The sequence below is a fragment of the Trachemys scripta genome, chromosome 20, assembly GCF_013100865.1.
Source record: "Trachemys scripta elegans isolate TJP31775 chromosome 20, CAS_Tse_1.0, whole genome shotgun sequence".
In the NCBI taxonomy this organism is placed as follows: Eukaryota; Metazoa; Chordata; order Testudines; family Emydidae; genus Trachemys; species Trachemys scripta.
The window spans coordinates 3855363-3882313 of record NC_048317.1 but is presented as its reverse complement, the minus strand read 5'-3'; the positions used below and the strand labels follow the sequence as shown (position 1 = coordinate 3882313).

At 51.5% G+C, this 26951-nt stretch overlaps 2 protein-coding genes across 10 annotated transcripts in view; both read right to left on the bottom strand.

Moving 5' to 3' along the window:
• LOC117868175 (interferon alpha-inducible protein 27-like protein 2A) lies at positions 1-15993 on the bottom strand. Of its 6 annotated transcripts, none has more exons than XM_034753895.1 (8): positions 15866-15993; positions 9018-9070; positions 8259-8297; positions 7287-7448; positions 2989-3054; positions 1828-1866; positions 1229-1390; positions 1-232 (listed from the first exon to the last, which is right to left on the bottom strand). In XM_034753895.1, the coding sequence occupies exons 2-8, from the start codon at positions 9022-9024 to the stop codon at positions 153-155; spliced, it is 555 nt and encodes a 184-aa protein (XP_034609786.1). In that variant the 5' UTR covers positions 9025-9070; positions 15866-15993; the 3' UTR covers positions 1-152. The 6 variants fall into 6 exon arrangements, with proteins under 6 accessions (XP_034609786.1, XP_034609782.1, XP_034609783.1 ...); XM_034753891.1 differs by lacking the exon at positions 15866-15993 and adding an exon at positions 12068-12842; XM_034753892.1 differs by lacking the exon at positions 15866-15993 and adding an exon at positions 10550-10898.
• Positions 14367-26951, bottom strand: part of LOC117868176 (interferon alpha-inducible protein 27-like protein 2A) — a 24842-nt gene continuing 12257 nt past the window's right edge. Inside the window, exons 4-8 of one of the 4 annotated variants that reach the window (XM_034753898.1) lie at positions 23841-23968; positions 19742-19950; positions 16950-17000; positions 15866-16027; positions 14367-14809 (exon numbers count right to left, since the gene is read on the bottom strand). In XM_034753898.1, coding sequence (XP_034609789.1) covers positions 14712-14809; positions 15866-16027; positions 16950-17000; positions 19742-19865 — 435 coding nt within the window. In that variant the 5' untranslated portion in view covers positions 19866-19950; positions 23841-23968 and the 3' untranslated portion in view covers positions 14367-14711. Of the gene's footprint in view, positions 14810-15865; positions 16028-16949; positions 17001-19741; positions 20904-23099; positions 23342-23840; positions 23969-26951 lie in introns of those variants that run through there. The other 3 variants (XM_034753899.1, XM_034753896.1, XM_034753897.1) reach the window with 3 other exon arrangements.

Below are 26951 nucleotides of genomic sequence, written 5' to 3'. Positions count from 1 at the left end.
TTTAAATCAGCAAAAAGCTTTTATTGTTTTCTCACATTTCAGCCACCAGCCAAACCGAGTGTAAGGGCTGTTTGTGGAGAAGGCAGGACAAGCAAGAGGCAGGCTGCAGCGGCCGTTTCTGCAGGAGGAAGAGGGAAGAGCAGTCGTTGCTTTCACTTTGGATAGAAGAATGAAAGTGCTCCCCCAACAGCTGTCACCGCACCTTTGGTAGCAAGAGAAAGTCCTGCAGCACCTGAGAGGAAACAGAGGAAATGTTACCCCAGTTCATTAGCTCTCCTAGCAGGCCAGTTAACCCCTGCCATTGGTGCGTCAATTTCCAGCAAAGCTCCTGCCAGCACAATCTGACTGGGGACACAACAAAACAAATAACCCTCCTTAGTTTTTGGCATGGATGTAATTGATTACGTTCTTAAATCGGCCTGCCGTCACCCGGGACTAGTAAAACAGCTGTGTGCTTTGTTCACCTGTCTTCACAGAACACATTGGAATCGGCGTTCCTCTAGCTTGGGTCATTTACGTCTAATGCAGAATAGGGAGTGAGTCCAGTCCAAAGCTAGAGTGGAGTTAATCACGTCTGGCTTTCTTTTGCCATAACCTTTAAGGGCCTTCTGTGGATTTATATGAGTAACCGCAGCTACTTTGTAATCCCTTCCCCTTCCCCTCACTCCCTTCTCCTGGGCACTTAGAAAACCAAAACACTTTCGTTCAAGCATCTGCTTGTTTGTGTTCTGTAGTGGCAGCCGAGTGGAATTGCACGGACACCCAGTTCGGTGTTGGGATGTGGCTAGCGTCCCTGGCTTAATTTCTCCTGGCTGGCTAGAGTGGTGAGCTTGAGGAAGCATGCCCCATGGCAATGTGGAATTCCACCTCTTGCCTGACAGCATTTGCAGCTAGAGGTCCTGCATCGGCGGGGCTACGCTATGTAAGAAGATCGTGAACAGGATCCTAGGTGAGTGCAGGATAAGGCCAGTGCTAGTTAGGCAGTGAGCCCAAGTCCCCACTAGTCAGCCCACCGATAACAGTATAGTTTGTAGGACCATACGCGTCGGGAGGAGCAGAGCTCATTTGCCAAGACAATGGAGGGACAGTTCTTCTTTACATGCAAGAGAAGTAAGAGCAAATGTGGAAATACTGAGATCATCTTTCACTGCAGAATTGTTTGCCAGTCATAAGATCAGACACTGATGCGCACGAATGAAGCTCAGCTCCTAATGCCTGCGAGACTTACCCACGGATTGTAGCACTGCCACAGTACTTCCAGCGGCTACCCCTCCTCCATTGGCTATGGCCGCTGCTGACATCATCTTGGCAGCAGGGGTCCCAGCTGCAATGCCTGCTCCAGTAAAGCCAACTGCCCCGAGTGCTCCTGGGACACCAACGGTGGCAACTCCTGCATGACAAAAAGTGCTGCGATGTTAATTACAAAATGGGATCCTAGAGCACCGCATCTCCAGCTTCGGTCCCCAGAGCCACCCCCAGACCGACTCCCTCGCTGCTTCAGTTGCTCAGGCTCTGAACCACCACCCATGGCTCCATTTGTGCAGTGGCAAAATTCAGTACAGGGCTTGAACATGTCCAAGCAAACTTGCTGCAAGCAGAAGTCCAAAGGACTTGTCTCCAGCCACTCTCCCGGCTCTCCTGTGAGCGCCTGCAGCTTCGCATGGCTTGGGGCAGGCACAGGCCGTAAGGGCCAACATATCCTCAGTAGGCGAGACCCCTGTGCTTCAGGAGAGCAGATGAGCCAAGTAAACCCAAGGCAAAATAAATCTCAGTTACAATCTCAAGTGTTTTGCAATATTGACCCACTGTCCTGAGCTTGCAACTTACCTAATCCAATAGTTGCTCCAACCGCAATGGGGATAAATCCTAGGAAAGGAGATGTTTATAGTAGTGAGCCATCAAAGACTTTAGCAGATGATCAGCAGATGAGAATAGAAAGGGGGAGAGGCTAGTGCCGCAGTAACCTGGATTTTGTTTGAAAGTTCTCTGCCTCTAAACATGCTGGATTCCACTTTGCCATCATCTTTGAGCATTTCTACTCCATAATGAGCCATGTACTCAATGCGCCACTCTCGGAAAGGCTCTTTCATTCTCTTGATTTAAGAGCAATGACCACCCCCAGGGCTCCTGGTAGGGTGACCAGACAGAAAGTGTAAAAAATCGGGATGGGGAGGTACCTACATAAGACAAAGCCCCCAAAATCTGGACTGTTCCTATAAAATCGGGACCTCTGGTCACCCTAGCTCCCGGTGAGGCCAGCAAAGCTGGGAAGATGGCTTCTGGGATCCTCAGTGCCGTGTAGGCACAGCAGTGAAAAGGGAAATGAAGTTTCAGATGCTCCAAAAGGGATATTTAAAAGGATCAAATAAAGGAGAACCAAGGGAGCAGTAAGATCAGTGGAAGGACTCCTGATTTATACTGCTGTACCTCACCAGAATCTGGCCCCCTCCCAGTCTTTCCAAGCTAATGCTTGTCACAGGAAGCCTTTCTCTGCCTTAGTTCAATGGCAAATAGATCCTCACGCAAGCCGTGGGCCACTGGGCGGCATTAGAAGAGCAAGTTTCCTGGGCCTGCCCATGTACATAGGAATCGACAAACTGGATCAGACCCGAGGTCCATCTCTGTCCAGAATCCTGTCTCTTACAGGGGCTGGAACCAGATGCGTGAGAAGACAGTGCAAGAACCCTTGTTCTGGGCTTGAGGGGTTACTGGCTGCCTACACAATACACAGATACAAAAACAACAAGGAGTCCGGTGGCACCTTAAAGACTAACAGATTTATTTGGGGAAGAAGTGAGGTTTTTTTACCCACGAAAGCTTATGCCCAAATAAATCTGTTAGTCTTTAAGGTGCCCCCGGACTCCTTGTTGTTTTTGTGGCTACCGACTACCACGGCTCCCCCCGATACAATACACGGGCGCATTAGTGGTGCCTGCGACGGAGGCCGTTCCGGGTCAAAGCTCAGTTAGTGAAAGAGAAGGACCTTACCAACCATGACTGAGACTCTGACCCACACACCCTGATCACTGGGATAGCAGCTCCGCTTCGTCAGCCCTGAGCAAAAAGCCAGAAAAACACTTAGATCAGTTCTAAGACTCCACCCACGCCCCGTGCCTCAGGGCCGGTGCCAGAGGCCTAGGGTTATGTCTGCCGCAGATAGGGCAGCTCCCGCCTAGCAAACGTCCAGGGAGGTGTCCCAGAGCCACTAACACAAGAGAGCATCAGCACAGGCCCCTTCCTTTGTGGAGCCTGAGCTAATAGCTGGGGTAACCCCACCTGCACGCCATCCTCCTCCTGCATAGCTGGTCCCCACATGGAGTGTGTGGGACCTTCTCACGGACAAGTGAACTCCTAGCTGCAAGGAGTCATGCCCAGTGCACATGTGGGGAGCACAGATCTGCTGGGGAGCAGCACACGCATCAAAAAATTCTAGGGTAACAACCACATCCCAGGCCCTCTGTCTGCTCTTCCCTTCCCCTGCCTGGACTGTCACCACCTCAGCATAGGGTCGTCTTTGCCCCTGACTCCTTCCCTCGCCCCCTTGGCATGTGTGAATTCCTCCCCTTCTATAGCAGCTGCCGTGTAAACTGGAATGAGGCTTCTAAAAACCATATAATGAGCCAGCTGGGGGAAAAGCCCTGCCGGTCCCTATGTGGGTGAAGCCAGCCAGTTGCTGCGTTCTCAAATGGACTCACGCATGAAAATGATTAAAGACAAAACATGCTATCAGCCGGGGGGCAAACGCTTCTCACCAAAGGCTCCCTCTGTTGTGATCTCTCAGGCCTTGTCCTCAAAGGAAACCAGCACCCTCAAAAGACAAGCCTGAAACCTGAAGCATAATTTTGCTAGACACTAAAAATCCTGGGTTTAATAAAGACACTGGATTTCTGGTTTATGACAACAATCCGTAACCCACTCACCCCTTTGTCCCATGACTGCCGGGGTGTTAAAAGGGCCACATCACCTGGACTAGTCCTTTAGACTAGGTGTCAACTCCATATTCTAAACAATCTGTGCTACCTTTCCTTTAGCTGTGACGCTCGAAGTACCTGTCCCAGATCTGACGAAGAGCTCTGTGTAGCTCGAAAGCTCATCTCTCACACCCACAGGAGTTGGGCCAGTAAGAGCTATCACTTCACCCACCTTGTCTCCCCTAAAAGCTGGTAGAAGACAGAGATTCAGACGCTTTGAGGAAGGATTTGCCCCCCTCTCGGCTGTAGCTACGCAAGCTCTAACAGGGCTTCTCTACACTGATTGGCCCGAACAGAAGGCCCGCTTACAGCTGTGTGCGCAAACAACACAGGAAACGAAACTGATTTCTTAGGTTTCTATTTTCCAGCCCAAGTTGGACTTTATTCAGCCCTGAAAGAATCTTTCTTCCAAAGCCCGATTAGTAACATGAATCAGGAACGCTGGGCCGTCAAATTAGGATTTCATTTAAAGGCATCAGTCACTTCCCCGGCAGTTCGTCTTTCAGGGACTGTCTATAAATGACACAACATAGTTTGGTGATTTTTGCCAAGACCCACTGACCCATCCACCCCTTGTAACACTGAAACAAACAAGCAAAATTAAGCCCCCCCCCCCAATGCTTTATGTAATTTATAGACATCCCCTCACTTCTCCTTGACTCATCACCCACTGCATGCAAATGCCCTAGCCCTGGGCAGATTTAGAAGAGGTATGTCAGTGCTGTTACAATGAAGGGTCTCTTGCCCTCAGAGCAGCAGCAACTTACCTCCAGCGTCCGGTGAGCAGAATGAATTGATTGCTGTGCAATGCAGCTGTATCAGGAGCCCAGTTTCCAGGCGTCTGCCACTACATGGGTGTGTGTGCAGAGAGGACGTCGCATCCCCCATTAATAGCAGGGATGGCAAGATCCCACGCCCTGCTCCCCTTTAACCTCCCTGCCGCTGGATATACGGACTCCGGAGCATCTGCATGTTAACGTTCTTAGGGCACAAATAGATAAAACCACTTGAAGTGCCTCCCCTTGTGATCCAGACCCAGGTGGTACAGTCCTTCTATGCCAAGACAGCAAACCCCGTCCTGGCCACATCATAGCCGGGCAGAGTCCCACCCATCCGTCTCCTGGCCCAAGAAACAGTCTGTAGATATAAGCTGCAAAACAATGGACCCCCGGGGGTGCGGCCCTCTTCTGTGCGGCTGTAGAGTGGATAGAAGGGACCTCTGTGGTTTAAAATTCTGCTTGGTTGGGGTTTTTTTGCTTGTTACATTAGCCTAGACGATCCAGTGGTCAAGGCGAACTAGTGAAATGGTGTCAAGTATCAGAGGGGTAGCCGTGTTAGTCTGAATCTGTAAAAAGCAACAGAGGGTCCTGTGGCACCTTTGAGACTAACAGAAGTATTGGGAGCATAAGCTTTCGTGGGTAAGAACCTCACTTCTTCAGATGCAAGTGAAATGGTGACATCACAAGAGGCTGAAAGGTGTGTAATTAGGAGGGATTTTTAGTGACATGGCCCAAAACTCTGTTTCCGATTTGATTTTAATGCCCACGTAACTCTGATGTCCGGGCTAGACAGGGAATGGTTTCATCCTGGTTTGAGCCTGTCACAGTAATGGGGGCTTGGAGGACCGGCTGCAGCAATCCACTCCCCGAGGGCCCTAGTAGCAGGGGTTGCTTTTGTTAGAGCTTTATTGCGTGTCTTAGAGCTGAGTCATCAAGAAACAAGAAGGACAGTCAGCAGAGGTGGCAGCGCTCTACCGAGTAACCTGCCACTGAGCTAGGAATGGCTAGCCGTAGCCATGGTGAGTGGCCACAAGATTAAACCCCAGGCTTATTGCAAAGCCGGCTCAGAGGAGGATACTGGATGGATCTACCTCTGGCAGAGGCCAAGATCTTCTAGCTCTTTTTTCACTTTGACAACACTTTGCTTTGGTCCTGGCAATACACTGGCGTGAAAGTGTGTGCGCACGTTCGGTGAGCTATTTTTCACTGACACACAATCAACCATTTTCAGCCATAACAACTCAGAGGGCATTTAAATTTGCAAAAGTTTATTGATTGGTCACATTTCAGCCAACAGCAATAATTCAGCGATAATCCCAACAGAACTTGACGTCTGTTGTTGAGAAGGTAGAACAAGCCACAGACGTGCGGGAGCTGTTTCTACAGGCCACTTGTTTTTGCATTCAACTACAAAGCCATTTCTCTAACTTGCTACTTGTTGCATTAGCCTGATGGTGCAATTGAAAAACGGCCAGCGGACGAGTCGTTGCGTCTTCTAGAGCATAAAGGAGCAGTTGTAGCTTTCAGACTAAGGCACCGACTGCTGCCCCAACACCTATCATCACAGCTTTGGCAGCTGCAGGAAGGCCTGCGGCACCTGAGAGGAAACAGAGAATCAGCTAGTCAGTATCACGGCGCTGCTAGCAGGCCAGTTATCCCCCTCCCATGTCCTGGCACCAGAGAAGTCATGACTCTTTGTGCTTTCTGTATGGATGCAATTGGTTACACTGGTGCTTGGTAGAGTCCCTTTTACCAGGAGCCAAGAGGCCAGTTCTGTACTTTGCTGACCTGCCCTGATGGTGCAGCCTTGACCAGGAGTGGGATTTTCAAACAGGGCACTAACACTATTCCCCTTAAAGTCAATGGGGCGCATCCCCAGGGAGAACTGAGTGAGGTGGGTGAACCCTGAGCGCCTCTGAAGATCCCATCTGTTCTTCTACAACAGGGGCCGGCAACCTTTCAGAAGTGCTGTGCCGAGTCTTCATTTATTCACTCTAATTTAAGGTTTCCCGTGCCAGTCAGACATTTTAACGTTTTTAGAAGGTCTCTGTCTCTAAGTCTATAATATAGAACTAAACTATTGTTGTATGTAAAGTAAATAAGGTTTTTAAAATGTTTAAGAATCTTCATTTAAAATTAAATTCAAATGCAGAGCCCCCCGGACCGGTGGCCAGGACCCGGGCAGTGTGAGTGCCACTGACAATCAGCCTGCGTGCCGCCTTCGGCCCATGTGCCATAGGTTGCCTACCCCTGCGCTCCAACAATGGAAGCGAGTCCGGAGTGAGCAGCTAGCCAGAGGGATAGTGAAGAGAGAAACTAGAGCATGTTCCATCTAAGTGCTTAGCAGTTTATTAGCAGGGTCTGTGGGGAGCAGGTTTGGCCAGTCAGGGGAGAGACTTATTCCTCATTACAGGCAAGAGAAATCAGGACCACCACAGGAAAGTCAGACTCTCTCCATGCAGGGTTGTTCATAAGGGAGGAGAGCACTACCACACACACATGCATTCCAATGAAAGGTTAGCTCCCCATTACTTACCAATGGATTGTAGCACTGCCACAGCACTTCCAGCCGCTACCCCTCCTCCATTGGCTATGGCCGCTGCCGACATCATCTTGGCAGCAAGGGTCCCAGCTGCAATGCCTGCTCCAGTAAAGCCGACTGCCGCGAGTGCTACCGGGATCCCAACGCATGCCACGCCTGCATTCGTGACACAGCGAGGTTAAGCACAGTCCAGGCTCCTACAGCAGTTGCTTCTGCAGCAGAGCCAGCCCTCCATGGACCTGCATCCATCCACCCGCCCAGCTCCTCTCCTGGGTGGTCCAATGGATCGTGGGGTTAGCAACCAGGAAGGGCGACAGGGTCAGAGCCATATGCGAACCACGCCCTGAACTGAACTTCCGCTAATCTGCAAAGCAAGCCCTAGCAGGGTGCACAAGTGGAGCTCAGAAGCAGCATCTTGCCTTCCTAGCTCTGCTCAGCAGAGTGCATTGATGCTACAGGACCTTGCCGTATCCCCGTGGGGCCGGTCGCCCCCTGAAAGGACAGCACCGGGGCGATGGCTGGGAATGGAGCTCTCACCAAGGGCACGTACTGTACAAGGAAGGCCTAGGCTCAGTATAGCCCAGTGGGTACAAGCTCTCCATTTTCACACCAGCAAAATGAACTGTGGGCTTGCAGGGTTTCAAAGGGATTGTCTCCAGCCCCTTTCCCTGCTCCCACGGCGACCCTGTGGCCTCATGTGGGCTGGGGAAGAAGTCGAGCAGACAGGGGCAGAGTTCTTGCTCTCCACACGGATGCCTGACTCTCCTGAGGGTCATTCGCACTAGGAGGGATCCCTGCACTGCAGGGGCAGCTGGTGAGCCAGGAGAATCCCTGGCCGAATAGACTCAGAGAATCTCAGGGTCGGAAGGAACCTCAGGAGGGATCTAGTCTAAGCCCCTTCAATAAGTCTTTGATAAGTACAGATGTCAAGTGTCAACCAATCAGTGCCATGGGTTAGCCCCTTACCTGCTGCAATGCCTGCTCCAGCCAAAGTAACAAGACTGTCTAGGGAATGAGAATCTCATGTTAGTGGCCCAGCAAAGACATTCGCATGCTATAAACCCGTAACCATGCAAAGCCGGGGAGGTCGGTGCCCTTAGTGAGCCCCAGGGTTTTTTTTTTATTATTCGAACCTCTGCATCTAAAGCAGCTGGAGTGCCTGTGTCCGATGTGAAGGGTTTGATAAGGAGAGCGAGGCTGGGGAATTCCCTGATGGGTTCCCTGTCTCTGTAAAGCAGCATCTCACTGGCCAGGAGGCTGCGGCCGAGGCCAGGGAAGCCATGAAGAGCCTCAGCACAATGTAACCAAGGCTCAGAATAGCAGAGCAAGAGGGAAGGGATCTGGGGATGCTCCAGTCTGTTGCAGAAGGAGCATTTAAAAAAGAAATGGCTCTGAAGTCTCCATCCCATCCTGGCCCCCGCCCCAGCCATCCGTGGGAGCAGGGCCACCCTGGAGGCTGTTTGCCCTGTGGTGGTGATGAGTCCACAGCAGATTTGTCTCAGTACTGCCAGCGCCAGGTAGAAGGAACCCAGCCAGTGAGGCTAGTTCTGAATTGTTCTCTTCATGCCACAGGCAGACACGTCCTCACGCGCTGGGGCTGCACGGGAAGAGTCCAGGGCCTCCCCCTGTTCTGGCTTTCGAGGGGTGGCTGGCTGCCAGCATGGCATGGGGACTTCGTCGGGGAGCAATTCTTGTTCAAGGCGCAAGTAAATAAAAAGCTCTTACCAAGCATGTTTGCTGCGTGTGGCTCTGAGTCTGTCACCTGGGTATCGTTGGCCCTGCACAAAAAGTGGGAAACGCAGTTAGTCCAGTTCCGAGCATCCTCCCAAATACAGCCCCTGGGGGCCAGTGCGGCGGGTGTGGGGCTACCCGTGTAATTGCTGGTGTTTGTACATGCCCCAGTGTCACTAACTAAACCTCAGCTCCTTCCCCACATGCAGCCTGAGCTAGTGTCCAGGGGTAACCCATTCTCACAGCTGATCTGCAAGCTGTCTCGCCAAACCCCATTACCCTCCTAGCCACCCCCCCGCTTGGCTCTCCTGAGTGCACCCCTCCAATTGCACGTGGGGGATGCATCGCTCTGTGCTAGCACACATCCAGCCTCGCTCTCTGCCTAGACTGTCCCCACCCATGCAAGACCTGCCCTCGCTGCGCCATGCTAAGGGGGTTGCCTCTCACCCCTCTCATTCTTGGGCAGATTGTAATTTAAATTCTTGCTGAACATTTCCCCTCCGGCTGGGGGTGCAGGCTCTGGGGTAGGGCTGGGGATGAGGAGTTTGGGGTGTAGGAGGGTGCTCTAGGCTGGGATTGAGGGGTTTGGAGGGTAGGTGGGGGATTGGGGCAGGGCCTTGGGGTGTGGGAAGGGATGCAGGCTCCATTTGGGGGTGTGGGCTCTGGGGTAGGGCTGGGGATGAGAGGTTTGGGGTGTAGGAGGGTGCTCTGGGCTGGGACCGAGGGCACGTGGAGGATCGGGGTGTGGGAAGGGGTGCAGGCTCTGTTTGGGGGTGCAGGCTCTGGGTAGGGCTGGGGATGAGAGGTTTGGGGTGCAGGAGGGTGCTTTGGGCTGGGATCGAGGGGTTCGGAGGGCAGGAGGGGGTCAGGGCTGGGGCAGGGGGTTGGAGCGTGGGGAGAGGCTCAGGGGTGCAGGCTCTGGGTGGCGCTTACTTCAAGCAGCTCCCGAAAGCAGCGGCATGTCCCTTCTCTGGCTCCTACACAGAGGTGTGGCCAGGTGGCTCTGCACGCTGCCCTGTCCACAGGCACCGCCCTTGCAGCTCCCACTGGAGCACTGGAGGGGCCATTGGAGCGTGTAGGAGCCGGAGGGGGGCCATGCCGCGGCTTCTGGGAGCCATGTGGAGCGGCCCCGACCCTGCTCCCCGACTGGAGTGCCGGAATGGAGCGAGCCCCAGACCCCGCTCCCCAGTGGGAACTCGAGGGCCGGCTTAAAGCAGCTGGCGGGCCAGATTCAGCCCGCGGGCCATTGTTTGCTCACCCCTGCCCTAACGGCCCTGCAATTTCGCTGTACTAACCTCTTCCATCCGTGCTCTCCCTCCGCTGTGCATTAGCGAGAGACTCAAAGGAAACAGCTTTCAGATCCCCCTGCCTTGAACCCTTCCAGACTATTTTTTCAAACAGTGTTGTTCACTGCCCCCTCCCAGTCCCAGAAGATTGTCTGAGACCGACTCAAATGCATCCACTAAGAATTTTCAAAGCTCTCTGCACTTAAGTTAGACTTGGGAGGCTCTTCAGGGGGTACTCACGTGAAATTTGGCCCAAAATCAAAGACAACCCTTCCCTCCTCCCGCCCTCCAGAAAAACAAACCAAACCCCACCCCACAATTCAAGAGCATTAGAGAAGTTTGCATAATCATTGAGGACAGGCAGGTGAAAGAGGATCCCTAGGTTTCAATTTCCCAGCCCAAGCTGCGAGAAACGAAACTAAAAGCAAACTTGGACTTAAAAAATACAGTAGAACCTCAGAGTTCCGACCCCCCTGGGAACGGGGGCTGTGTGTAACGCTGAAATGTTCAGAACTCTGAACTAAACGTTATGGTTGGTCTTTCAAAAGTTTACAACTGAACATTGACTTAATACAGCTTTGAAACGTCACTATGCAGAAGGAAAAATGCTGCTTTTAACCATCTTAATTTAAATGAAACAAGCACAGAAATAGTTTCCTGAGCTTGTCACATTTTTTTTGTTTTTTAAACTTTCCCTTTTTGTTAGTAGTTTACATGTAACACAGCACGGTACTGTAATTGCTTTTGTTTGTCTCTGCAGCTGCCTGCTTGCGTATTTCTGGTTCCAAATGAAGTGTGCGGTTTGACTGGTCAGCTCGTAACTCTGAGGTTCTACTGTACTGTGCGGCTAAGCACAGGAAGGAAATCAGATTACTAACGGGGAAGTTACTTTGTTGGAAGCCTTCTTTCCACATCTGTTATAAATATTGTCTGCCCCAGGGAGAGCATCACAGAGATAAGGTTGGCAGAATTAAATTTTTAAAAATAAATTAACAAACAATATTGTTTTTTAAATGTGTCTATTTAAATGGTCACAGTTGTGCAAAATTGTGGGTTTTAAGCATTTTTATAGATTTTAATTTTCACCGTTGCAGAAAATTATTGGCGATGGGCAGGCAACTGGTGTGTGTGTGTGTGTGTGTGTGAATAATTTTTTAATGGCAGAAGACGTAATTCAAAAAGTTAAAGCCTTATAACCATTACAACGAATTGTCAACATCACATATCAAAATACACCTCTACCCCGATATAACGCGACCTGATATAACACGAATTCGGATAGAACGCGGTAAAGCAGTGCTCGGGAGGGGGCGGGGCTGCGCGCTCCAGCAGATCAAAGCAAGTTCGCTATAACGCGGTTTCGCCTATAACGCGGTAAGGTTTTTTGGCTCCCAAGGACAGCGTTCTATCGGGGTAGAGGAGTATACAAAGTAAATAAATATCCTTCATTCAAACTCTAAGTTCTCCAGCAGCATTTGTCTTACTTTGCCTATCCATAAACTTCAGTTATTGGAAATATTTTTGATGGGGGTGCCTATGAGGCAATCCACATTTACCAATAAAAATCTAACCCTTCCAATCCTAGTTAGGAGGCACCTGAAGCCCAGGCAAAGTTAAAAATGTTACTTATGTTATGGGGGAAAGAGTAAAATTTATGGAGCTGCATGTTCCTGTCATTTTCAATTTGTTTGTTTTTAGCAAATGCAACCTCCCACCATTGCAAGGTAAAATTCTCTTATCAATAGAGCAGCAGCTTACCTTCAGCCTTGGGGCAGAGGACTGGTGCACCCTCCGAGGGACGTCGCTATATATAGGGAGCACTGGACTCAGCTATATACAGTGAACCAGCTTTTGGGTGGGTGTCTAGACCGCAGGACAAGCAGCCCACCCCGAAGGCAGGGAAAATGCCAAGGTCCCCGCGCTCCCTTCTAAACAGAGGTTTAGGGAGGATTCACTTGTGAGCAGTCAAAGTGTGCTCAACCCCTCGCCCCCCCTCCAAATCCTCGCCCCTGCGATTCAGAGCCAGATGGTACAGTCTGTGTGCAAAACAAAAAACATTTTCTTGAAAGTTTCCTGTCCTGCTCATGGGTCTGCCTGCCTGACAAAGGTTATCCAAAGGAGGCCCAGAGCAAACACACCACTCGAGTTCTGCCTTTTTCTTTATTTTTGCTGCTTCCTGGTGGATAACCAAGGGCCCAAAACCCTTTTCAAAAGATTATTCTATGGGCTGTTGGCGTGACACCTCCCCAGCCTCACGGGGACAGGTTTGGTGAGGTTTCCTTCCTTGGTTTGCAAGTTGACTGGCGATCCTCAAGAGAAACGTGGCAGAATTAAAACGGAAACTTTCCTGAGTCTCCCTGAACAGTCGTCCCCCCCCTCCTCTTTTCTCTTCCCCTGACAGGAAAAGGGGCCCTTTGTAAAAAGGCAGGTTAGTGGCTTGGCAGCCCTGGATTGGAAGCTGTCCTCACATAGCAGACCCTCTGCCAACATACCTGGGCTGGAGGGAGAGGGAAGCGCAGTCTGAGGTCCTAATAAATTTGTTAGTCTCTAAGGAGCCACAAGTACTCCTGTTCTTTTTGCGGATACAGACTAACACGGCTGCTACTCTGAAACCAGTCTGAGGTCCGTTCAGTCCTTTGTTTCTCTGCTGCAACTACCCCCAAAGGGTAGGGATAGAAGCAAGTTAAATGCAGTTGCGGGATGCAGGGAACTGTCCATTGGGATCTGAACTAAAACTAAACCTCACTGTATAGTGGGCACTAAACCCAATCGAAGGCAAGGCACTAGCAGTGAGAGGCTGAGCCTGGTGCTTCTTCCACACCCACCAGCGTAACAGCATCGCTCGGGAGCCATTGTACCTCCCTTCCGTCTGCGTCCTCACCAGCCACTGCTGCCACATGTGGCGTTCTGCCCCCAGTGACACGTATGCAGCCCGTCCGTCTTCAACCGGTTTCCTAGAAGCAACTGTTTGGACCGCAGTAAGCAAGTCTGTGGACGATGCACAAGCTGGAGATGGACTCTAGCTCCTTCTCCCATTGCGGCATGGGGCTGTCCGACTAGTGGGAATAGAGCCAAAATGAAGCAAGCTGCGGTGGCTGACTATTCACACTAGCTCCCCGTGTGCACGGATCCACTTCCACATAGTTCAGTCTGCAGACAACTAACTGCAACTACACCTCTACCCCGATAGAACGCTGCCCTCGGGAGCCAAAAATCTTACTGTGGTCTAGGTGAAACCGCGTCATAGCGAACTTGCTTTCATCCGCCGGAGCGTGCAGCCCGCCCGCCCCCCGGAGCGCTGCTTTACCATGTTCTATCCGAATTCGTCTTATATCGGGGTAGATGTGTATAACGTTTCTATTGCCACGTTGGACAGCTGCGTGAGCTAAGCAACACTTTGTGCTTCAGAGGAAGGTTTCTCACACCAGCCCCGATGAACACATCTGACAAAGGCCGTTTACATCACAGAACTAACTTCTACCTGCGAATCAGATCTCTTATCCACGGGGCTAGTGCTTCTCTTCTCCCATGCCAGTGCCCAAGAAGCTAGAGACTTCTGGCTTGGCCAGTCTAACAGGGGCTGGGAGCAGTTTTCAGGCACTCAGACTGATTTGATCTTAGCAGGCTACCGACAAGAACAGTGTTATCGGCATTTCAGAAGGAGGGCTAAATAGCTGACTCAATTGCAGCAAGAGAGTAAAATTGATAGAAACTCTTAAACCCAGGAGGGCGACTGCAGGCTGGCTGAGAGCGAGGGATGGGGCTCGCTAGGGATTGGCAGCATCCACACTCAGGCAGACAATGCATCTGATGTGAGATTTCTCTATTCAGCATATTGGCTCTTCTCAAAACCCCCCCAGGGGACAGGCATATGTGTGCGTAGGGTGACCAGATGTCCTGATTTTATAGGGACAGTCCCGATATTTGGGGCTTTTTCTTATATAGGTTCCTATTACCCCCCACCCCCCGTCCCGATTTTTCACACTTGCTGTCTGGTCACCCTAGGTGTGCTTGAGGGAAAAGATACCGGGAGGATCCGCTGATACAGCAACCATCCAGGTAGGACTGGGCACAGAATTCACTCCAAGGGAGATGCTTATCACCACCTCCGATGCTCCCCAGGGCTTTGACTCTCCCCACATCAATTTCAAACTAACCAGTTTGTCCATTTAAAACCAGCTTTATTGTTTTCACACACACCCCCACCATAATCAGAGCAGCTCAACAACCATTCAAGAAAAGGCAGAACAAGCGACTCGTTTGCAGTAGCTTTTCCCAGGCAACAACGAAGTAATTACCACCCCACATCACATAGCTTGCTGCATGGGCCCAGCTTTGCAGCTTAAGGGTTTCCAGGACTGGTCAGTGTCTACTTCAGATGCCAGCAGGACTTGCATAGCTTTCATTTATCCTTAGAGAACCAGGAGCCAACAGCTGCCCCTACAGATCCTAGAGCAGTGCCCAGCCCAACTTTAGCACTTAGTGAGAGTCCTACAGCACCTGCAAGGAATCAGAGGAACAGCTAGTCAGGATCACTACATTGCACAAGTCCCTGGACTCTCCTAGAGGAGTGAAAACTGCTCTTAGTAGTGTAAGTCCAGAGAGACTCCAGAGATCAGTGGAGTCCCTCTGGATTTGCACTAGCATGACTGAGAATAGAATCTAGCCCAGAGCCACCAGCTAACCCCTGCCCCTGGCCTCTGCTGATAAGGGATAGACTGCCAGTGAAATCTGAGAATTAACCCTTAATGCTTTCTGCACTAACACAACGGACTCTGCTATTTTAAGGCCGCTGGGTGCAGTCTTCTTCCCAAGAGCTGCAAGACATGTGTGGGTTGATCACTGCGCCTCTGCCTTGGTTCATTTGCATCACCCATTATTGGAGGAGTCCCTGATCAGGGGTACAGTGACCCTAGTACTGTATTTATTACAAACCTGCCAGGGTTTTAGCTCTCGCCTCTCCCCCTCACGACTCCTTCCTAGAGGAAATCAATCCTTTGAGTGTCTAAACCCAAACATGTGGGTTAGTTCTTGTTCCTGCGGTGACCTGAGCACGCACCCCAGTGCAATGCTGGGATACGTACAGCATCCTTGCCTTAATTTCTGATGGCTTGAGCTGTGGATTCAAGAAAGCACCTCCCTTCCATCCCTCCCGCCCCCATGGTAATCGGGACTTCCACCTTTAGATGCAAATGCTGGAAGGCATGGAGCACGGGGCCTGGCCTGACAGTTTAACAGAAGTTATAAAGCTATACTTGGTAAAATACTCAATACACAACGTGATCAATGCTACTTATTTCGATGAGGTCAGGCCCAGGCTACCCAGACCACCACCATCACCAGCATACTGTTGAGAACAAGCAGCACTGCCCCTGCAGGTCACGTGTTAGCAAAGTCAGCCGGTCACATGTTAGCAACACGTTCGGTGAAACAATATAGAGACAGACTTTGCTCTTCCTTCTAAAGGAAAATCAGGGCTTGTGTGGCAGTGGCAGGATCGCAAGGCAGGAGAGCACCAGACACGGGTCTGAATGAGGCTTCACCTCGTAGGCTTACCCGCTGATTGCAGCGTTGCCACAAGGCTCCCAGCAGCCACTCCTCCTCCGTTGGCGATGGCAGCTGATGACATCATCTTGGCAGCGAACGACCCGGCTGCAATGCCTGCTCCAGTGAAGCCTGCTGCCCAGATTGCTACTGGGGCCCCAATGACGGCAACTCCTGCGTTAGAGACACTGCCGTGTTAAGCGGAGCAGTGGCTGGTAGGCCAGGTCTAACAATCGGTATAACTACATAAAAAAATTCACACCCTAAGCAATGTACTTCTACTGACCTAACCCCCCAGCGTAGACAGCCAGGGCCGCATTAGACTTGCCAGGGCCCCGGGCAGAAGCTAAGGAGCCGAAGCCCGAGTTCTGCCATGCGGGGCTGAAGCCGAAACCCGATCATGTAACTTAGCTTTGCCAGGCCCCCTGTGGCGTGGGGCCCCAGGCAACTGCCCTGCTTGCTATCCCCTAACGCCAGCTCTGTAGACAGCACTATGTCAAGAGGGGAGCTTCTCCCATCAACACAGCTCCTGCCTCTCGCGGAGGTGAGTGAACTCCGGCAATGGGAGAAGCTCTCCCGTCGGTGTAGTAGCACCTTCACTAAAGCACTACAGCAACACTGGTGTATGTGTAGACAAGCCCTTAGACTGGCTCCAGCCAGAACGTCCATGAACCAGCTCCCACCCACAGCTCCCACCAAGCTGCATGTCCTGACCTAGACTCCCAGGAAGGGCTACAGGGAGACTCAACCCAGGCAAGGCAGATCACTAGAACCAGCATGGCTAGGACACCCCATGCCTGGAGGGCCGTCCAGTTCTGCAGAATAGACTCAGCCCCCCCATGGGCACACACACGAGTTCAAATGCAGATTTCTGCTCCCCAGGCCAGTGACCCCACTCTTCCTCTGGAGCCGCTGCCCACTCACTGGGACAGAGTCAAGCAGCCAATGAGGTGTCCCTGCTCCCTACAGGCCAGCATGTTCACGCATCTGGAGTCTCTTTGCCACCACTCAGCATGACACCTGCACTGTCTGCAGGGGGAGAAGCTGTGCCACAAAAAACTCTGGATGAATTAAGTGCTTTGACTTAGCCCCTTACCTATTCCAACACCTGCTCCAATTGCTGCTCTCTTTGCTTTGCTGCTGAATTCTAGGGAAGGAGAAGATTTGCATCACTACAATGAGATCAGCACATTTTAAACACACACACACGGAGGAAGAAGCCAGCTCCTGGTGCAGCTACCTCCACGGTCCAGGCTTGTTTCTAAATCGCTGTCTAAATTTGCTCCGCTACAATGCTCAGCAAGTACTTCCACACAAAGCAGGCACTTCCAACAGCACACATTTACCCAGCAGATCCACTTCCTGAAGGGTTCCTTTGTCCTCTTTGTTTAGGAAGGTCTCTGACCAGCCCAGAGGAGGAGACTGGAGCAGCAGGATTGGGAAGATTGTACTCTACTGGCATTCCAGAAACGGTGGTCCAGGTAAAAGCAGCAGAGGAAAGGGGCAGAGAGTTTCAGATGCTGCAGAAAATACATTACCAGTAGCACTGGATTCTAACCCATACTGAGCACACTCTCCATGAACATCACTCGGAGTGGAGGCCTTCTGTCCTTACACACTTAAAGCAGATTTGCCTCAGTATTGTCTGCTCTGAGGGGTGAAGTAACTATCCACTTAGACCAGCTTAGAATGTTTTTTCTTCCAGCTGTCCCAACAAATTCACCCCACCACTGGTTTCTGCTGTGGAAGTGTATCTACTCTACAGAGCTGCCTTGACTGACCCTATCTCAGTGAACTTCTCCTGATTCAGGCTAACATGCGACAGCGTGACCGTGCCATAAGCCAACAAGTGTGTGCTGTGGCAGGCCGTGACTCCCTGTGTCCGCACTAGCACTGCATCCATTTGTGTTACGCTAAGGCTTCTGGGAGTGTGTCCCAGGGTTCACAGCATCACTACAAACTGCACCGCTCTCCCTAGGCATTGTGGGAGAACTCTGCTCCTCGCCAGGCAGGGATCAGAGACTGCAAAGATCTAAAACCTGGAAACTCCCAAGCGCCACCTAGTTCCAGGAAGCCAGCAGGTGTGGTGGCATGGATCCTGCATAGAGCAATGGCACACTGCTGCTAATAGCAGTTTTTATAGAGCTACTGACATCTTGGCGAGAGGCAAGAGAAGCAGGTACAGCAGAAAGCAGCAGTAGGTGTCCCAGTAACAGTCTTGCTCAGAGAATGGCCAGGTGTGATGTGTCAGCTACACGCAGAGCTTCAGGAGAGAACTAAGAAGATAAAGGGGAATGCTTTAGACTGAGTGGGTTCAAGAATCTGAATCTTTACAGGCTACTTTCTACTAGACCTCCAGACCCTGGCAATGAGAGGTGACCTGTACTCTCCCGTTTGCTTTGTATGATGGAGACAATAGTGATTTATAGATGCTGGGGCAAACAGCTCTGTTTTGGTACATCTCGCGAACAAACCAGCATAAGAAAGCTCATTAATTGAATACATGCAAAAGCCAATTTTTTTTTTTCTTCTAAAATGTGAGGTCTTCCTGGAGAGGGATGTTTCAAAACCCCTTTCTAGTGAAGGATTAGCAGCCGGATTGTCATCGTCAATATGCAACAGAATTTGAAAAGTGCCAGGTAGTTCAGTATGACCAGATGAAAGGGAAGGAGCAGTTTAAATGTTAGTGGTGGTTACTCACTGACAGCAGCAATGCGAATGCTTTTGCTGAATTCTGCAAGTCAAGCTCTCGACAGGCACTGGTGTGCTAAATGCAGCTGGCAGATGTCTCAGCCAAAGATTATTTATTTTACAATTTTTTTTTTTAAAAAGCAGCAGATTTGGCCATGCTAAAATGTGCAGATTTGTGTGGCTTTCACAGAATTGTGCGTGTCAAAGTTTCAAGAATCAAAGATGTTTTGACTTTTTAGTTCCACACAATTTTGTTTGTTTAAAAATATAAAGAAAACTCAATCAGAACAAATGTCTCATTCATCCCGAAAACAAAAATTTTGCAACTTTTAAATTCACTGATATTTAAAAAAAAAAAAACAACAAAAGAAAAACAAACCACACACCACCTGGATTTTGGCTCAAACCCTTCTCCCAAAGCAAAAACAAAAAAACAAAAAAAAGGAGTTTTTGAATTGCCAGGATACTGAGAAACCCACCTGGCTCTCAACACCAAGTGGCATGGAGCATGTGACAGAAAGTAGGTGTTTTAATCAGATACAGGTAGTGAAATTACACATCAGAATAAGGTCTCTCTTTCCCTCCCCTGCACTGGGCGTGAATGCATGGGGTACCACTGCTGTGACATTAGCACATCTGCCTTCCTCATAGCACAGAGGGGATGTCATAGGAGCAGGACTAACCTGTTGTGCACCAGGGAGGTGTTGCCTCATTCCTGACCTTTGGCCATGCTCCCTTCTGCTGCCTGCTTGGCTAACCTTGGACGCTTACGGTGACATGTGGATACACGATGGGTGCCTGGTTTATGAGCACAGATTAAATAACTAACTGTGCACTGGTGAACATGCAAAAACCCTGCACTGCTTTGCTTAGTGTGCTATAAAGAGACAATCCAACTGGGTCCTGCTTTTGAGGGGGCTAATTTCACAGCAGGATACTGTGGTTGAACCAGAGCTCCTTTGCCCTCTGCAGTCTGCTAATGGTTTTTCACCCCACCCCACCCCACTTCAAACCCATCTGGGGATGTGCGTGCTGGAGGGGGAGAGGGTGAAAGCTGGAAGTTACTGCCCACCAGGGAAGCTGTATCTGTCATTAGTCATTATTCCCCCCTCTTTGTTCATAGTGTCGCCCCCCTACCCCCATAACAAGTAATGCCAGTGCACGTCCCCCAGAGGCATGGGCAGCACGGGGACTTACTGGGCTTTGGTTCTGATTCTGGTTCCTCCTCTGTGTCCGTCTCAGCCTGTTCCTCTTGGTTCGGCGCCTGCTCAAACAGCTCCTCTGCCTCCTGGGAAGGATCTCCAGCTGGAGGCGATCCCATCTCAGACCAAGGCAGGGCCCAAGCAGCAGGTGCCAGTTCGGCTGAGCCCTCAAGGGTTAACACGTTGTTAATGGAGCCTCACACTCTACAAGGCAGCACGAATGGAGGAGGAGACACAATAGACACATGGCAGAGGCTGCAAACATTCCCTGTGGAACCTGAACGTGATGATGAACCCAGGCTATCCCGCTGGAGCGCACCACTCCCTCCACTTTCCAAAGTGACGAGTGGTGCATGTGTCTGTGAGACAGAGATCCATCTGACAATGTCACACATCAGCCCAGGGGAAGGTTCAGGTGAGCAAATCCCTCCCCTCCAGGATCCAACCTCAGTGTCCCTGTCTCTCAGGATCCAGCTCCATCAGTTCCCACTGAGCGAGTACGTGCTTTCTGGGGCACCCACGCACACCAATGCTATTATCACAACAGGGCATTGGCACGGCTAACCCGCCTACTCAGGCTGCAGGTTGCTAGGACAGCTCACCTGCACCCCACAGCTCTACCTGCACAGCTCCCTGCCCCAGCCCATTGTTATCATAGTCCAGCCACTGAGCTGCTAATGCTTGGCACGGCTAGTAGAGTGAAGTGCCATCTGGTTGCAAGGAACCACAGCTCTATTGGAGGGGGCTCTGATAACACCCCCAGCCCCCCTCCTTTCTGCTCTTTTCTCTCCCTGCTAGGCTTAGAAAAACATTTCAGGACAAAGCAACACGTTACCGTTTGATGCTTCAGCAGGGCAGCCCAAGAGAAAGGAATGACCCCCACTCCCATTCACGGGTGGCATTCGCAAGCAGGTGCATAGCAGCAGATGCGTGAACTGGGCATGGTGCTCATGACATCTCAACTGCGCAACCAGGGTGGCACTTGGCCCCTCCCAGCCCTGGGTACGTGACTCAGCTGTGCTTGGGCTCCCACACGCCCGGCAAGGCTGGAACAAGGAGCTTTAAGGAAGCTTTTTTTTTTTTAGCACCTCAACTGCTAGCAGAGCACCTCATCCTCCCTGATTGAACTAACCTCGTTATCGCCACACTGATTTATACCTGCCTCTGGAGATTTCCATTACTTGCATCTGAAGAAGTGAGGTTCTTACCCACGAAAGCTTATGCTCCCAATACGTCTGTTAGTCTCAAAGGTGCCACAGGACCCTCTGTTGCTTTTTACAGATTCAGACTAACACGGCTACCCCTCTGATACTTGATACTGCTTCTGGCACTTTAAAGGGACAGCAGGAAGCCAGGCCTTTAAGATGAAATTTGCAAACTGCCTGCAATCCACATGGAGTAAAAATAACTCTACACAACCCAGTTTCATCAGGGCAAGTGAAACATGGACAACCAGTCCACGCCAAAAGCCAGAGGTGGATGGGTGGGTGTAGGAGATAGACATCCTGTAACAGCACAAGGATCCTTTAGATGTGTCACAACTCAGGTTTGGCCTCAAGGGTAGACACCAGAGTCTGCTACAAAACCCAAGCCCATTGGAGAAGTTTGCACAGACCCTACAGCCTTGATAACAAATCTGACTGCATTAGCTCCTGCTTCCCAGCCCATCTCAGGGGAGAACACACACAGGAAATGGTACAGCCAATGCAAGGCAGAACTGGATTCAAAACGCTGTTTCAGGTTTAATAATTAAAGGCAGTATTAGTAACTTGGGATAAGGAAATCTGTCTGCTTAAAATAAGGTGTAAGCGGGTTTCTTTCACACAAGACAGTTAGTTCACCTTCCATTTCTGTTTAAAATAGTCTCCCTTCCAAACAGCCTTGCTCAGAAGATGCCCCAGTCCCAGATGGAATTAGCTAGGCCACTTGATCATTGCAAATTTCACTTACCACTGGAGCAGCTGGTCACTAAAGAGAAAACACTCCAGCTATATACAGGGAGCCCAGCACCCAGCTACAGGGAGTCGGCTTTTATGTGGGAGTCTACGGACAGAGGAATACGCAACCCATCCCAAAGGCCAAGTAAATCATTAGGGAACCCCACCCCTTTAACCTCTCCCTGCTTTAATGATAAATAAGTCCTGATAATTCTGTGTAATGTCCTTAGCACACAAACCCTCCCTCCCCTCTCGAACCTCTCCCCCCTGTGACCAGATGGTATAGTCCATATATGTTCTGATCAGGTGTTTAATTCCAAGGTTGGGCACTATATAGTGAGTGATTAAGGTGGTAACTGTCTGCCCAATAAACATGGTGCAAAGGTGGCCTGCAAAGCGAACAGGAACATGGTGCTTTGTTTCCGTTCTTTATGGCGGATAAAAAGAGCTAAGAGGATTACAAATTCTGGGGTTTTTTTACGTTCGAAATTAAGGTCTTGTTTAGCCTACGTGCAACTGGAAAATGAGTGAAAAGGTGACAGGGCAAGAGGGCAACCGTTTAGCAATCAAGAGAGGAAAAGATTTCGAGTCAGACTGCTTAAGACTTTGTTTGATGTTAATTCTCTATTTAACTCTATTGTCCAATAAGCACTGTGGAGAAAGGACATCTTTAAAGATTCAGCACCCCCACCTCTTTAGTTAAATGTAGGCTCCAACCCATGGTCCATCTCGTCCAGTATCCCTGTCTCCAACAGTAACCAGCCCCAGATTCCTCAGAGAAAGGGACAAGAAACCCTGTAGCAGGCTGATGTGGGATACATTGCCCCACAGGAAGTTCTCATCCGAACCCCTAATAGTTAGAGACTGGCTTGAGCCCTGAAGCAGGAGGTTTTCTTATCAAAACTCTCCGTTTTAGCATTATCTATGTTAGCTCTGTAGATTTTTGTTTCAATCCTCCTTTGTGAGGGTCCTGGTCTCAACAACCTCCGGTGGCAGTGAGTTCCACAGTCCAATTAAGTGTTGAATGAAAGACACGAGGCAGTTCCCAGCATATATCCCTGAGAGCCCCAGGGAGTCCTCCAGTGATACCATCACAGCCGATCTTGACACGGCTGATATTTCTAAGGTTAAAAATAAAAGGCGGGCAGACGGAGTAGGGGAGAATCCTTTCAGGCCATCTCTATCCACTGTCAAGAATTGAAAAAGGAACATAAACCAAACTTTGAAACTCCCTTTGCAGGTCACCATTAAATTCCTTTAGAGCTTTCCCTGTTTGAGATCCTGGGTAAACCAAGCTCCCAGGTCAAAAACTGAAGCTAGCTACTAACCCTGATCCTGCACACGCCCCTCAACATAGGTTTAGCTTTTGTAAGGAGTCCCAGAGGAGGGGTCCCTTGGCAAAGGGAGAGATCTTACCCCAAACCACTGTCCTCCAATGACTCTGGGCGCTCCTGTCTTCCTGCCCCAGGGGAAGGCGAACAAACTGGATCCTATTAAAATACCCTGGTGCCTCCAAGCCGCCCCATTCTCCCACGTCTGGTTCTTCCCAAGCATAGCAGGCCCGTAAGACACATGTACGTAGCATGCCGCACACGTGTGCTGTCCGTCGCCTGGTGAGGCTGGCGTATGCGCCACTGCAGCTGGTTGAAGGGGACCAAATCCAGTTCCAAGTTGATCTGGTTCCTTTTTACCAGCCCCAGGGACACACTCTCTCCAGGGCCCAGTCCCACGTCGGGGCTTCTGTCCCCACTAGACGAGTATGAGCCCGTGGTCTTCCTCCAGTGGCGGGGTGCAGACCCTGTCCTGAGCCGGTGCCTGCAGGACGTGAGGACCCCAGCCCAAGGATACATACTTCTTAACATTCCATAACGCCGGCTGACTCCCTATGGGCATATGAAGAAGTATGTAGGGTTGGGAGGGAGGGGCTGCTCCTCCAGGCCGTGCACCCGGCAGCCCCCGTTGGTGCTTGGTTTGCTGCTGTCATCCCCTAAGCTGGGTGAGTTGGGCCTCTAGCTGCACGGGCAGGATGCGGTGGGGAGTGTATGAAAATCATTTTCTGGGCCCTTGCTGGGGTGCTGATGCTCCGAGGGGCAAGCCCTCACGTGTACCGGCTCCCTGTAGCATGCACGGGGCTCGCCAGCCAGGATCAGCACCTACCACCATCTCAAGGCTGCCTTCCAGTGCTCCTCCTGGTCTGGACAAACCCCATCTCCTGGAGACTCCGAGGCAGCTGCTCCCACTTCCCCCCTGCTCCAGCTCCTGCTCTGGGAGGCCTGTTCTGGACCCTGAAAAGAGAATGCAACGAAACAGCAGCTTTAGAGACTGGGGGGATGGGGAGGCTCTGTACCTTTGCCCTGTTTTGTGAGCACCCCCCGGGCAGGAGGGAGCCGTGAGCGCCTGATGGCGGGTCTGCCCCCCACCCTGAAATGGCGAATGCCCTTGGGTTCATGCTGGAGGTGGGGGGTGTTGGGGCTGTTGTATCCCCCCCTCGAGCACAAAGCTCTCAACAAAGCCACATGGGAGACTGAGGGGCAAACCCAGGGCCTGTGCCCCTCAGATCTGGCTCTGGCATGTCTCTGGCTGATCAGGCTTCACCCTGTGGTGCTGATTCACTCTGCCAGGCTGCCAGCCTCCGGGCTGCACTGGGGAGGATGGGGGAGCTGCAGAGGGTCCAGGCTTAGGAAACAGGGCAAATAACGAAGGGACTCGGCCCTGGAGACCCTGCTCCAAACTCCTCCCAAAGTACTTGTGGTTAGGGAACCTCACTGCGCCGATTTTGCCCATCCCTCGTTCCCAGTCTCCAGCCCATGTTCCTTTCTGTCTGCCCACTGGGGCCAGCCCCTTCCCCTCTCCGTGCCTCAGTTTCTCTCTCTGTAAAACAAGGATCACTGGTCTCTCGCTGTCCCAAGTGGCATTTTGTCAGGCTTCATTCAACGTTTGCAAAGCACTATGGGATCCTCTGCTGGCAGGTGCTATACAAATGCAAAGGAGTTCTACAGCCTGGCTGCTGCCATGGGTGTGGGTGTGTCAGTGCGTGCACACACGTGTGCATGGATGTGTAGGAAATGTGCACCGCTGCCCTCCGTTGAATAGAATCAGACTGCTGCAATGTGTTTCATTGTCCCTATAGCGCTAACACTCAAAGACGTTTAGGCCTGTGCTTTCAGAGGAAGATTGAGTTCTATCCCCGACCCTGAGAGCGGCTGCAATGCCCAGGATGGCGTCCAAGGTCCCGAACCGGTCAGAGATTGGTTGCAGCGTGTGTTACCTTCTCCCCACCATCTCCATTCAACGTAACTTCCCCAAAGTGATCCGGCTACATTAAAACCCTTCTCTGAACCAGCCTCATTTTTCATGGGACGACGACATGTTTTTACCAACCACGCTAAAAGCTCCACGTCCCACCAGCTCCTCTCCGCTCAGGAACGTTATTCATTTGTCAGCTCTAAATGCTATTGATTCCTTCATGGTGGCGGAGCGGGGAGGACAAGCGAGTCGGGTTGTAAAGGCAGAGAAAGAGGGAATGTCTCCTGTGTAACCTCTCCAGGCTGCCAGGGCAACTCTGGCCCAAGCAGCACTGACTGTAACTGGAGCTACATCAAGGCGATTATGTTACCCACCTGGGGACGAAGGGGGCAGGACGGGCTTGTCTGAAACAACGGCGGTGAGACGTGCTTGGAGTCTGACGTTTGTCTGTGGGAGAGGCTGGGGGGGGAAGGGCTTAGGGGTGGGGAATGACTGGCTACAGAGACGCTCTCGGTCATGAGTTCCAATGCAGCAGTGGGCTGCAGCTTGGAACATCGTACCACCCCAGTGAGCGTGCAAAATGAGGCGCTTAGTGGAGACAGTAGGGTCATCCTAACTGGGCTCTGGGCAGGTGGCTTATGCTAGTGTTACAAGCATGCTCCATCTGCACAGCTGTAAATAGACGCGGTGCCAGCAGATGGCGCTCTGGAACATGCAGCCTAGTGCCTGGGTTTTGGGGGCCAATCAGACTTGCCGTCGGGTCCGTTAGGCGCTGATATAACGAGCGGGGACTCCCAACAAACACCCGGTTACTTTCAGGGTATTCTCAAGTGCCTGTTTCACTGTCATTCACGCTAATTCTCTGCCTTTCATGGGAGCAGCTCGAAGCACTTTGCCTGTGTCATTAACAAACTAAGCTTTGCAGCACACCTGCCAGGGAGATGTAGGCCTCATCCAACACTGCAGTGAGTGCGGCCACCTCTGGGGCAGAACACAGCAGCAGCTCGGCAATACAGGGCACCCCCGCTCAGTGGCTTAGAACAGGAAGTAAAGAGATGGACTTTCTAGAAACGACAGGGGAGCCGGAGCTGTTTGGCCGACTGCCGTGGCTCTGTGAGATGAGTTGGAAGCACTGGATGTAATTCGTATTGGCCCATCCCATCCGTTGGCTGCCACAGCAGAGAGGCTGTGAATTTACTGAGCCAGAGACTGGACTTCCCGCCAGACATAAAGGGGCTGCCTCCTGGCCCAGGGGCGAGTGGCCTGCACTGTCCCTGCCACGACTGCACCTGCAGAGCTGGGGTTGCCGGGCTGGCACCGCTCATCGGCATGAGAAACAAACCTCGTCCATTTCTGTCCAGGGCCGGGGGCGGCCGAGGGGCCTTGGCTGCGTTTGACTCAAATGGCAGAGAAACAGCTTGGGCAGCCAAAGAGACTCCTGGAGGCTCGAGGGCTCAGGGTTGCCGCTGGACTGGCTGAGGGTCCAAGCAAATTGTCTCTCCCCACAGCAGGAGGAGAAGCTGCTTCCCCGAGCCAGGGAGAGCAGGGGGAGGCCTGCCCCTGCCGTTAGCTGGGCTCCCCCCCGTTCCAGGCCTTGCTCTCTCTCTCTCTTCCTGGCTCCTTACAGAATGCGGGGGTGGGGGGAGCAGGCAGGGTTAAGGGGCAGCAGATACTGTATATTCAGGGGAGGACAAACAGTGCGAGGAAGCTGCACTTCCCTGCACAGCCAGGGAGCCGGGGGCTGGAGCAGGGGCTAGTGTGACCCCCGGGAAAGCAAAGGGATGAATTCAGTTCTCCCGAAAGCAAGGGACAGAGCCAGCTACAGAGCAGGGGTGTGCCGGCAAGCTTTGCCAATGCCCCTCAATCCCAACCCCTAGTCTCCTTCTATTCCAGCCCCTGGGCTCCCCTCACGTCCAGTTCTGCAAGTGCCCCTCAACCCTGAGTCATAGTGCCCCTGTGACCCCAGTCCTGTGCCCCCCAGCTCTGCTGATACCCCTCAGTCCTGACCTACAGCCCCCTGTG

Excerpts from the sequence above, each read along its gene's own strand:
- LOC117868175 (XM_034753895.1), bottom strand. Across the intron at positions 7,449-8,258 it reads TGGAGCAGGCATTGCAGCAG|GCGTGGCATGCGTTGGGATC; the intron begins GTAAGGGGCTAA and ends TCACGAATGCAG. Across the intron at positions 1,867-2,988 it reads CAGAGTCTCAGTCATGGTTG|GATTTATCCCCATTGCGGTT; the intron begins GTAAGGTCCTTC and ends CTCCTTTCCTAG.